General features: G+C 49.8%; 1 protein-coding gene across 1 annotated transcript in view; it reads right to left on the bottom strand.

Annotated features, from left to right (window-relative positions):
* Positions 1–13,105, bottom strand: part of CPT1A (carnitine palmitoyltransferase 1A) — a 57,066-nt gene that overhangs the window by 5,327 nt on the left and 38,634 nt on the right. The window contains exons 13-16 of the mRNA XM_025445769.3: positions 10,004–10,120; positions 7,613–7,777; positions 1,244–1,378; positions 209–361 (exon numbers count right to left, since the gene is read on the bottom strand). Of these exons, the coding sequence (XP_025301554.1) occupies positions 209–361; positions 1,244–1,378; positions 7,613–7,777; positions 10,004–10,120 (570 nt within the window). The remainder of the gene's footprint in view (positions 1–208; positions 362–1,243; positions 1,379–7,612; positions 7,778–10,003; positions 10,121–13,105) is intronic.

Raw genomic sequence — 13,105 nt, 5'->3', positions numbered from 1 at the left:
GGTTATCTGTGTCTAGGAGGTCAGGAGGGTAAACCCAACACAAAGCATTCCCGGGGGCTGAAGGGACACAGCTCAGATCTGACACCATGATGACAGTTTAGCCCAAAAACCTGTTTGTGGGGCTGTTTCCCACTTGTGAGGCTGCCCTGACTTAGTATTCAGTTAGCCAATAAAGCCAGGTGAGCTGCCACTCACAGAGGGGACTTACTTCCTTCAGGAAGGGGGAATCGACGGCCAGGTATTTGGAAACCACATAAAGACAGAAGAGGTGGCGGTCGATCCCAGAGCCAGTCATGGCGAGGCGGTACAGATGTTGATGCTTCTCGGATGCAATCTGGAACAACTTGAGTCTCTGCTCCACCTAAGCAGCCAAGGGTGGGAGATTCACGTCACCGTGCGGGATGCATGTACCAGGCCTTTCCCTCCAATGGCCAGACAGCACCATAAAAGCAGGCATCAGGGGGTCTCTGGGAGAGACGTGCAGAGCAGAAGTGCCACAGCAGAAGCCCCACTGACCAGCTGCCCCCTCCCCAGATGCATGCTGCCGATGGGGTGGCCCAGAGGCTGGGGGCGGCTGGGGGGGCACGGTGGAGACGCACTTTTGGTGCCATGTGCAGCCTGCCCAGCACACCTCATTCACACCTACTGATATCTTCCAAAGAATCAAAAGCCTTAGTCCTTGGGAACAAAGTTTCCTCAGAGCAGAGCACCCTACCCAGCATCTCCCCCGCCACCTGCAACGTGCACCTGGCCTGCTGGGTGCAGATCTGGCCTCTGCCACATCCTAGCTGTGTGGCCAGCAGTTTACGGAACTCAGAGTCGTCTCTGCTCCTTAGAACGAATGGATAGCATACCCCCCAGGCTCCTGCCAGGATGCTCAAAGGCAGTGTGGAGGAAACTCAAGCCCCGAGCCTGTGCAGGGGGCCTGAATGTGGGCCGTGGGCTCCATTAGCCCCACGGAGAAGGTTCCAGGGCATGGTTCCAGGTTCCCCACCCACCCATCAGCTCCTAAGACTGTCCCACTGCACCAAGTCCCATGCCTCTCCATGCTGGGTGAGAGTCTAGTTTAGACTCATAAGGAATCCAAGCAGATTTGGAGACATCAGGAAACTGTACAAATGTTAACCTCTCTGTGCACATCCTGACCACATTCAGTTCCCTTGAAAGGAGGCAGGGAGAGAAGCCGAATCCAGCACCCCTGGAGAAGGTGCACACACCACCTCTCAGCCTGGGGCCACATTACCGTCTGGGTGGGGTCCACCATGGCGAGCACAAAGTTGCATGACTCAGTGGTACAGGAACGCACAGTCTCCGTCCTCCCTTCGCGGAAGAGCCGGGTCATGGAGGCCTCGTACGTGAGGCAAAATTTGCCCATGTCCTGGGAGAGGAAAAGTATTTTAATACAAAGCAGGGCACGCCAAGGGCCTCAAACGCACAAGAAGGGATGGGTTACGGTCAGCTTTAGCTTTTACTCATCAGTCTTCACACAGGGTTGTGCAGCAGGCAGATGGAGACTCGTTAGCTTTGAAAAGGCCTGGGGGTGGGGGTCAGTTTCTGGGTAGCCCAGATTCTATTTCCAGATGCAACTGATGCCATGGCACAAGTTCCTGAGCATCACACACCTACCCAAGTGCAGACACATTTATGGAGGGAACACATGACAAGGTGATGCGCATGCAACGGTCTGAAATTGTTAAAAGACACGAGGTGTTGGCAGGAAATATTCTAACGTGTTTGGATGACAATGAGGATGACCCAGTAGAGAAGGGACAGGTCCGGAGTAATGTCCCCCAGCAGGAGGGCAGGTGGCCAAGCTGCCGCACCAGAGAGGAGGGGAAATGAAGTGAGGTGGGTGTAGCCAGGGGGGGAGTGGTCAGGAGGTCTCTTTGCAATGTTTTCTCCTTTTCTCAGTGAACCCAGAAGGCGGCTAGTCTGCTGAGGGTGAGGAAGCAGGGAGGTGCTAGGAGTCGGAGAAGAGGGGTATGGAACAGGCATGGAGGGGCTAAGAGTGGGCTACCTGGGGGTCCACCAGAGTGAGCGCTCAATAATTTGAAGTGAAGGAGCCAGTGCTCTGGGGTCTGAGTGCAGCCATGCCAGCCTCCTGGGTGCAAGGCCACGCAGGGGAGAGCTGGCCTGAACCAGGGGTGGTCCTGATGTGCCTGGGGCCATGGGATAGTCAGGGAGGAGGGCAACAGACCGAGGAGTCATGCCCAGTGAGAGGGAAAAGGGAGGGCAAGACGGGCGGAGGCGCTGTGGGGTCCAGAACAGTGGCATCAGGGACCAGGAGGAGGACAGGATGACAGAGGAGGCAGCATCTGAAGTGGAGACCCTGCTGGTGACAGGATGACAGTACATCAAGGGCTACAGGTAGAAGCGACAGGGGGTGCGGGGGGGGGGGGGGGGGGCCGAGGAGCACACGGCGTCCCACCACATGCGCCGTGGGAGGGAGTCAGGTTGCCCACGGCTCGAAGACACACAGGTTCCCAGCCCGGATGGGAAAGTGGTCAATGGCAGTTTGTGAACCCCGATTATTCCTGTTATGACCGGACAACACCTCTCGGCATTCGGGCCCCGGTGGCCCCGTGGTGACAGAGGACACCCTGCCACCAGCTGGTGCTGGTAAGGAAAGCTGGTGCCAGAGTCAAGGTTGAATCTCCTGGTGTGCGGGCCATGCCTGTGAGTGGCCTTCGGGGCTCTGTCCCTCCCCCAGTCCTGCCTGTAACGTGATGAGGCGAGCAGGCCACGGGGTGAGGAACACAGGCCAGGAGGTCTGTGACGAGCCGCCGCTGACTGCCATCCACCTGTGCTGCCCCACACGAAAGGCTTCCACGCTGCCCCCAACGCCCAACACAAAGAGCCACCAACTCACCACACTTCTTCCATACACCAGTCATTACTTTTCCCTTGGATGGGGTCCAAGAGGGGCTCTAACTCCTCATTCTATTCTATGTAGAGTAAGAATAAGAATAGAACAGGTAAGCAGGGGTCCAGGTTATTTGTCAAATGCGCCTTTCAGAGAACCTCCTACCAGCTCTCAGAGGGGCACATGATGAAGCAGTCGGGAGAGGGGGAGGGAGAGGAGAGCGGGAGATAGAAGAAGAAATACAAATCCGGCATTTTAGTCAATTTAATAAAGTCAGCTTGGGAGACACAATCCAATGATTTACGTGAGGTCCACTTGCCAACATCAGGCTTTTAATTGTGTGAGTGGGCAGCACAGTCATGTACGACACCCACAATCTTTTTAAATGATCATCTAAAAACCTCTTGGCAAATGCACTGACATTTGTCAGGCTGCTCAGGCCCTCAGAGAGCCAAGCCACTTCTCCTGCCACAACCAGCCACCATCGGGAGAGCAGCCGCTTGCCACCCACAGAACACCACCGGTTCCTAACGAGGGGGATGAAAAGACACGGTCTGTGAAGGTATACTGACATGCATGGTGTGAGGACACAAACCTGTCACACCCTGGGATCGGCTGCCCCGGGGCTCAGTGTTCAGGCTGGTGGCACTTGGGGGTTTTTCACGTCTAGTTTCTAAATGAAAAATAAACATGACCCAAATGCAGGAAACAAACAGGCATATTTGACTAAAATTATGACCACAGCCAAGAACCTTCAATCAGTTGTCATTTACTGATGCCTATTCTTCTGTGGCTGGCACGTTCCTGGCACTGGGGATAGATAGATCATGTCTCTGCCCTCGTGGGGCAAATGTTCTAACGGGAGAAATGTGGATATTCGATATTACAGTGACAGGTGCACCGAACAGAAACAATGCAGGGTGACGGAAGAGCAATAGAGTGCAGGCTATTTTAATAGGAGGTGGGAGCGCTTGAGTAAAGACCTAACCAACCATACATCAATCTAGGAAACAGCAACTATCCGTGGAGAGCAAGTGCAAATGTCCTGAGGTAGGAATGGGCTTGACGTATCTGAGCACAGCAAAAAAGCTAAAGCTGAGTCCATGAGACAAATATTATATTAGAGAAGGCTGGAAGGGCAGAGGGATCAGGCCGGTGGTCACTAACCTTGGGAATGTGTTAACTCAGAAGGGAAAAATAGGTATGTTTTAATTCCTACTAACCTCAAACTGAAATATTGCATTAAGTAGCACAGGCAAAAACCACAGTAGTTATGAACACTGTGGTGACTTTGAAGAGAAAATCATAGCTATTTGCACAACAAATTATAGTTGTTGCAGATACCCCAAAATATCATACATGCTTACAACTACTCAAAATTATAGTCGTTATTAGATCCACTATCCCAAATTTAGTGCCTAATTACATCCACTGCACCACAAATTTACATTTAATATTTTGACGTGCATTTTTATCAACCAATTAACTCTGTGACCATATGTATTTCCTTTAATGCTTTGTAAACGTTATTGTGAAATGGGATCCCAAAGGCTTTCCCAAACTGCCTACAAGGTCCAGGGGCACAGAGAAGGGTCAGAAGTCTGGGAGAGATCCCCCAGAACATGCAGGACATCTGGATTTATGCAGAGCCACGGGGAGATCCCGCAGCTCTGAGCTGAGCAGAGAGGGTCTGAACAACATCTCCACAAAGAGAGCCGTGTCCCCAACGCAGCTGGTGCTCAACCGAGCACGTATGAAACTTCTTCTGAATGGAAAGATCTGCCCCACATTTTTAATGGGTCATCTTAATCCACGGACCATTCTTAATAGGTTGAGGGCTACATAAAGAACTGAATGGGGGGGCAGGTGATTATTTCTAGCCAGAGGACAAAGGACCAATGGAAGTATCAAAAATAAATAAGTGATCTTCTACTCTGACAGAGGAATTTGGTTTCTTAAAAAGTAATTGTAATACGAGCTTGTGCAAAAAATGTCAACACAGAACAATGTGAGACAATACAAATCAACCTTCACAGCACCTTGCTGGATTTTCCATCTAGATTGGATTTTCCATCTAAATCTCTTCTAGATTTTGCATTTAATAAAGCAAGAGCTGGGACACATGTTCTATAACAGGCAGGTAGCAAGTATCACAGTTCTGTGGGTCAGGTGGTTCTGTGCTGCACCTGCTCGTTCATGCCCCATAACTCAAAACACCTGCGGATAGTACAGCCAAAACGAGCGTGACTGAGTGCTAACAAAATGTTCTCTGTGAACAATGAAATTACATTGGATACTCACACATCACAAAATATTATTCTTTTGAGGGTTTTTTTTTCCAGTTATTAAAAACACAACACCATTCAACTCAAGGGCCACACGAAAACAGGTGAGGGGCTGGATGTGGCCCATGGGACACAGTCTGCAGATCACCGTAGTGAATAAAACTTTCACATGGTGTTTTATGTTCAAGCGTTTTTACTACACCACAGACACATTTAATGGTCACGCAATAGTCCGTTGTACAAAAATACCATAATTTAACATGTTTCATGCAGACTGATTTAGCCTGATTCAAATTTTTACCGAGGGTGATATTTCAGCACATCTTTGTGAACCTGTCCTTAAAGAATACAATTCTCAAGGAAGAATTTGCCAGGGAAATGGTTATACTTTCAGGACACATACTTCCAGCTAGATGAGCCCAACTGCCACACACGCACTTCCCTAAATTCCCCTGTACAAACACGGAAGGGTCAGAAGACCTTTGCGAATCATGTAGGCAAAAAATCCAGTGTTACTTACGTTGCACTTATCGGATTCCTCAAAAGTTTAATTTTCCATGTACGTTCACTGATAATTTGTATTGTTCTGCTCCCCTGAACCAACTTCTGCTCTGACTCCCGTTTTCCTACCAGGCTGTTTCCCAAAAGGAACCATCTAAACCAATTTTCCCAGTCCTATCCACTAACGGACTCATCCTCTCACACCGATGTCAAACCCCACCTTTACCACAGAGAACAGCGTGGCGCACGTTACAGCCCAGTGCCACATTGTGCTCATTACTAAAGCACAATAATTTGTTGCTGATTCTTTGTAGGATTCTGTACCAGGCTCCTTACTGAGTACTCTTCTTAATTATAGAAGCTTTTCTGGAGGTTCTATCTCCTGAGAAGACATACCGATGCTCCTCCTGCCCAATGATCCCAGCTGTACGCACTGTACTTCCAGAAAGGCCTTCGAGAACAGTGAGAACAGCGGAGCTGCTGGAGGCAGCCTCATCACAGCCCCATTGTTTTAATGGGGTTATCTCACATTTTTCACCTCTCAAGCCACACTCTGGCTACTAATACATGGTGGTATTTATCAGGTGAAGGAAACAGCCCCTATTACTTAGAGCTGTTATCAGGAATGCCTGCCAGGATTTTAATGTCTTTTTAGTATCTGTCAAAATGACTGTTTTCTTCTCTGATCTAATAATATAATTTAATCTGTGACTGGATTTACTAACACCAAACCATCTCCTTGCTGCTGGGACCATAAGCTGCTACTGCTGCTTACACTTTTAATATACTGCTAGATTCTATTTGCTAAGATTTTACTTAGTTTTTTTGTGTTTATATTCATGAGCAACGCTGATCCTATGGTTCTTTTTCACGTCCATCAAATTAAGACATGGGTTCCAGAAGCAGCCTGCCTAGATGCAAGCTCAGCGGTGCCACCGTGAGCTGTAGACTTCAGGCAATGGAGCTCCCCATCTCCTGAGTAAAGCGGAGATGAAAAAGGCCCTCCAAGCCGCTGTTAACCAGCTCCTGTGAGGCACTCAGCACTATACCCGGGCGGCTCTCAGCTGTTCCTTGTAATGCTCAGCATGAAGCTGGTCCTGGGAATCAACCAGGCAGCTCCCAGCTTTCTGAAGCCTCCAGAACCCTACGCTCGTCAAAACAATGCAGCAGCTTCCGAGCAGGTTCACGTTAGTGAGTGGCTCTCCAACTTCTGCCTTTCATCGTGGGTACTGCCTCCTGCCTTCTTACCTTGCCTCGGGTCACCTTTACTAACCTCTGTCGCTGCAGAAAATAATCATTGCAAGATTTTCAAATGTATTACCACGGGCCCTGGGGCTCTCTTAGGAAAATCTTCCCTGTATCTGAGACGGCACCTCCTTTTATCACCCTAACCCTCCTTTTATCACCCTAATCACCATTTTAGGTGAAATGTTTGCTCATCAATTTTAAACATCCAATTATTAATTCTAAAATCCAATTCCTCAACCCAGTTCCTCTTTCAGTCTCTCACTCCATCGGAAAAAGAGCTCTTACAATGGCTGTGCCTCCATCCGACTGCTCTGGGAGCATGCATGTCAGTGCCTATGTTACTTGGGAAAAGAAATCTTCGTGATTCAATCATCTTTGTCAAAGACTATATGGTAGAGTCCGTTCTAAGTACAATTTTGGCCCATCTGTTCTAGTTTATTTTAACATCACCTCTTTTGCTATCCTGTATCGGTTTCTTTTCTAGACTTGACCCCTGCCCCCAAGAGGGGTTCTGCTCACCACGCGTCCCATCCCTCCTGTGGCAGAAGGCCTGGGTGATGGCATGTGAGTAAGAACCAGCGGGTGGTGCTTCTGTGATGGTGGCTTCCCTCTGGGACAAGTGTCCAGCCACCACCACCTCCCCCCTGAAAGCCAGGCAGCTCTGGAAATGTGCTCAGGACCCTGAAGCGCTTGTGACAAAACCCCAGGCTCGTACCTTGTAGTGTGCCAGCTGGAGAGCAAGCTGGACAAAGGCATCCGGGCTTGTCCGGCACTTCTTGATCAGCCCTTTGCCAAAGGTGTGGAAAGGGAAAGAATGGAAATCCACATCGTTCGCCAGCAGGGTTGCACTGCTCAGGGCAGTCTCTATCACCTCTTGACACTTGACAAAAAAGGAGAGAGAGGTTTTACTTATTGGTGGGGAGGGCAGGGTTCCTGACTTTAGTGCAGCTGACAGGGGCCGTTACTGGAAAATACACACATCCCAGTTCCTTCCCATTTCTTTCAGGAAGTGTTCTCCACGGTCCCCTGCTCGCCGCAGAGTGCTGGGGTGACCCGGGCAGAAGGAATGCTGGGAGGAGCTGGGGGCTCCTCAGTCCAAGTGGGACCCCTCAGTGCATCTCACACAGTCCGAGTTCAGTTTTTGAAATCCACTGTGGTGACCATGAGGATATATTTCCATTTCCATTTCCATTTCCATTTTATTTCATTTCATATTTTATTTATTCATGAGAGACCCAGAGAGAGGGAGAGGGGGAGAGAGAGAGAGAGAGAGAGAGAGAGAGAGAGAGAGAGAGAGAGAGAGGGAGAGAGGGAGAAGCAGGCTCCACGCAGGGAGCCCGATGTGGGACTCGATCCCGAGACTCCAGGATCACACCCTGGACCAAAGGCAGGCGCTAAAACACTGAGCCACCCAGGGATCCCCGAGGAACCCATTTTGAAAAACAAATGGATACACAAAAAAAGGATGGGACACCTGGGTGGCTCAGGGGTTGAGCGTCTGCCTTTGGCCCAGGGCGTGATCCTGGAGTCCTGGGATCGAGTCCCACGTCGGGCTCCCTGCATGGAGCCTGCTTCTCCCTCTGCCTATGTCTCTGCCTCTTTCTCTGTGTGTCTCATGAGTAAATAAATGAATGAATGAATGAATGAAATAAAGGAAGGGAGGGAGGGAGGGAGGGAAGGAAGGAAGGAAGGAAGGAAGGAAGGAAGGAAGGAAGGAAGGAAGGAAGGAAGGAAACGAACTATGGCATAAGCATGCAATGGACATGAGCCACCAAGCCATGAAAGAACGTGGAAGAATCCTAAATGCATGTGGCTGTGAAGGAAGCTGGTCTGAAAAGGCCACATTCGATAGGATTCCAAGAAGGGGACATTCTGGACGAGGCAGGTCTGTGGAGACTGTGATGAGACTGCTGGTCGCCAGGTGCTTGGGGGGCAGGAGGCACAGGCAGTGCCTGATCTCTGGGCTGCACTGGTGGACACAGGCCATCATACATCTGTCCAAATGCCAAGAATGCATGACCCTGAGTGTGCCCCACATCAACAACCAGCTCTGGGTGAGGACGACCTGTCCGTGAAGGCTCAGGGGTTGTGACAGACGCACCCTGGTGGGGACATGGGTGGTGGGGGAGGCTGCATGTGTATGCACTGGGAGGGGGCAGGCAGCTGTGAGGGAGCTCTCTGGACTTTCTGCTCCATTGTGTTGGCAAACTGAAACTATTGAGAAAGTTAAATCTATAGAAAAACTTGAAATAGGGATACCTGGGTGGCTCAGTGGTTGAGCGTCCACCTTTGGCTCACTCAGGGCATGATCCTGGGGTCCTGGGATTGAGTTCTGCATCAGTTTCCCTGCAGGGAGCCTGCTTCTCCCTCTGCCCGTGTCTCTGCCCCACTCGGTCTCTCATGAATAAATAAATAAAATCTTTACAAGAATTTAAAAAATAAAAGAAAATAATTCTTTAAAAAAAAATTGAAATAGTGAATGATTGGGTCAGGTCCAAGCATCCTAAGCCTACCCTCTTTGGCAGAGGCTACACAGTCACCGAGGAGCCCACACTAGCCTCTGGAGATGCAGGACAAAAGGACCAGCTGAGGGTGTAGCACCACATGTGGCATATTCTACTTCAACAATAGTCTCTTGGGCTCCAGGAACGCCTGCTTGGATCTGATGAGCTGGACTGTGGTATTTCCAACCCTCACATTCCTTCCTCAAAATGCTTCCGTCTGAGTGGCCTGCGTATGAAAATCATTAAGCACAACAAAAATGATAAGTTGTGCTTTCAGAGTATTTCAACTCTGAAGGAAGTGACTTTGTTTTTTGCTCTTTCACTATGATTGATATCTAGCCAAGTCTGAGCTAGAAATCTCTGTTGGCAATCTTCACCAAAACTGGAAGCAGAAGTATTATTTACTGGGGCTCCTGAGGCAGCAATAGTTGAAACAGCTCCAGGGCCCCAGGAAGAACCCACACAGGGACAAAGTTCAGCTCTGTGGCCTTCAGCTGAGCTGATGCATACTCAGGAAGCAGGCATGGACAAGCTGGCTGTGACCCTTTAAGCTTGTCTCCCACCCCAGGTAAGTTAACAGGTGTTTGAGAACCCAGACTCACTTCCTCTGGGATGTCCCACTGCAGCCGGGTGGGGTATGGAATGTTCGGGTTGGGGTCGCCCTTGCAGTGGCCGTCCTCTGCATAGCTCAGCTGAAAGCAGTCAGTGGCCAGGACGTACTGTCAAATGAAGAGATACACACGTCAAGTCAGAGAAGATTATCGTGGTCAACAGTGTTACATGAAACATCTTTGTAATGACCTCCAAAGTACACAGAACCTTATTTTTCATCAAGATACCATGACGACTTAGCAGTAGCTACTGGAGGTATGTTGGGAGTATGCTTCTGTGCACCTGACATCCTCCATACAGCCCCCTACCACGAAAGGTTTTTTTTTTTTTTTTTTAAGATTTTATTTATTTGTTCATGAGAGACACAGAAAGAGAGAAGCAGAGAGAGGCAAAGGGAGAAGCAGGCTCCCCTGCAGGGAGCCGGATGCGGGACTGGATCCTGAGACTCCAGGACCATGCCCTGGGCTAAAGGCAGAAGTTTAACCTCTGAACCACCTAGGGGTCCTGTACCGTGAAAGTTCTTATTTCCATTTCAGAGGAGAGAGCAACAGCCCTGGCTTGGGAGGCTCCCCAGCATATGGGCTAGTGAGAACAGCCAGGACTCCAGCACGTGTCATACATGACACCGCTCGAAGCCTGCTTCCAGGTCCCAGCTGCGCTGGAGGTGCCCTCCGGGTGCCACCCCACTGCCTTTACAGCTGGCCCAGAAGGCAGTCCCCAGTGTTCCCACTGTGTAAATGAGGAGACAGCCTCCCAAGGGGGAAGACGTGTGCCCCAGTTCATGCTCCCGGTGAGCCAGGACCCAGGTGCAGCTGTGATGTTCTCTTGCCGCTGGTGAGGAAACCCAAATCAACATCTTCAGCTGTATTTACTGAGCAGCTACTATGGCCACCAGCAGCCCTCTGAGCATCAGTGAGAGAACAGTGTACGAAACAGACCAGAATTTCTGCCTTTCCTCAAGAAGTTAAATAAATACAGACATTGACCTACCCATTCTGCTCCTGGGTACACACGCATAAGAGACGAAAATATACATTCACTACTACGCGAATGTTTCATTGGAGCGGTATTTATAGTAGTCAGAATGTGGAAACCACCCACGAAAATGGCCAGAACAGGCAAAGGCACAGAAACAGAAAGTAGATTTGTGGTTGCCAGGGGTGGGGGCAGGCATGGGCAGGAGTTCCTTCTGGGGAGAATGAAAACATCCTAAAGTTAGATGCTGGTGATTGTAAATACACAAAACTCAGCAAACTGTACACTTTAAGACAGTAAATTTTATGGTATGTCAATTATATCTTCATAATTATAAAAAAGAGTTTTTTTTAAAAAAAGGAATCCCTACACTCACACTCAGGGAGCTTATATCTTAGCGGGGGAGGGCCCCCCCCGCCCAAAGAAGTCAAAAGACAAAACCACAACCAAAGTCCAGCTGGTGGCACTGCCCGGTGGTGAGGCGTCAGGGGCTCCAGCGTGAGGGCGCGGGGAGGTAGCCACATGCAGGTATGGCTGGCATCCACACAGATCTGAGCAGGCAAAGGAGCCAGGCCTATTTGTATCTGAGCTGCTCTGCATCAAAGCACCCAGAGAGCCCAACACAGTGAAGCTTCAGACAAACGGCAGCAAACAGGATCCAACCCTGGCCAGATTTGTTCTTAACTGGCTTGCCATGGTCAGATTGGCTCTTGTTCTAATTTGGCCTGGGCCTCTGACAAGAGGGCAGATCAGTTCCCATCCCCAAGGGAAGCTTCTGGGGCTCCCGGCTCGTCCCTGGGACCACAGGCCATGCTGTCAGCTGATAGTAACAGTTAAACCCCAGCACTTCTAAGTGATGGTCCTGGGCTAACACACAATCCCTCTACCCTTATCTCCTCCGGAGAACTTAAAACCTAAGCATGGCCTTGTCAACATCCCGATTACTCCACCTGGTCAGTTACCCTGTGTCGTCCACACCACCTGTGGCTCAGGTTCTGTCTCATCCACAAACATGCACTTAGTACTCAGGACCTTAGCACAGGTGCCAGCAGACCTGGACTATTCTGCTGGGTGGACAGACCTCCAAGGGCAAAGGAGGCTGGATCTTCACTGGGTTTTAAGCTGAAAGGACTGTTAAGCCTTTGTTGGCATCAATAGACTGGCAGCGGTCAAGAGACTTGACTGCCTTTATTATACGTTCATGTCTTGGGACCAATAGTACTACTATCTTCGAGACTGTTTTGGAACACTTCATTTTCCCTTCATTTATGCTTTTTTCCCTACATAGAGAAATCTCACTTGGCTAAAGGAACAGCAGGTTAGGTTTTGCTGAGACCCCAACCAGGGGTAAGATGGTCAAGAGAAGCCTCGGAAGGAGTATCAGGCTGTCCTAACCCAGGACTGGGAGGAGGCAGGAGAGGGGGAGGGGACTGCCTGGAAGGAGTGAAGCCTGGCAGGGCTGGTGGCCAGGGGAAGAGTGTTCTGGGCAAAGGAGGGGGCACATGCCAAGGCCATGCCAAGGCCCTGCCAAGAGACAGCAGGACACCCTCCAGGATTTGTATGACTCTAGGGAAAAAAATACATACGATACATTAAAAATAAACATTGAGGGGCGCCTAGGTGGTTCAGTTGGTTGAGCATCTGACTCTTGGTTTCCGCTCAGGTCATGATCTCAGGGTCCTGTGATCAAACCCTGTGTTAGGTTCTGTGCTCAACTGGGAGTCTAGTTGAGTCTCTCTCCCTCACCCCTCCCCACGCTCGTGCACACGTGCACACACACGCTCTCTCTTAAATAAACCAATATTTTAAAAAATAAATATCGAGATTCAAAGCCTTCACAGAAGTTAAAAGAGAAAGAGGTCATGCATTAAGATGTCTTCACAAGTTCACTATGATTTCATCATCTCAGGTACATGACCGAGCTCCATGCCCTGTGAGGGCCAAGGAGGTCCTCACTCTGTGGTTGCAAAGGTGCAGCTCCCAGAGATAACAGCAACATTAGGGTCACATTATTCCACTCCACTCGCTAGAGCAGCAGGAAGACCACAAAGTACAGTCTGAGCGTTCAGTGTGAATTTCAAAGGGCCTTGTAGCTTTAACCAAGTTACCCTTGAGTT

The sequence above is a fragment of the Canis lupus genome, chromosome 18 (assembly GCF_003254725.2).
Source record: "Canis lupus dingo isolate Sandy chromosome 18, ASM325472v2, whole genome shotgun sequence".
Classification (NCBI taxonomy): Eukaryota; Metazoa; Chordata; class Mammalia; order Carnivora; family Canidae; genus Canis; species Canis lupus.
The sequence above is the reverse complement of the archived record's forward strand: the minus strand, read 5'-3'. Positions and strand labels throughout refer to the sequence as shown.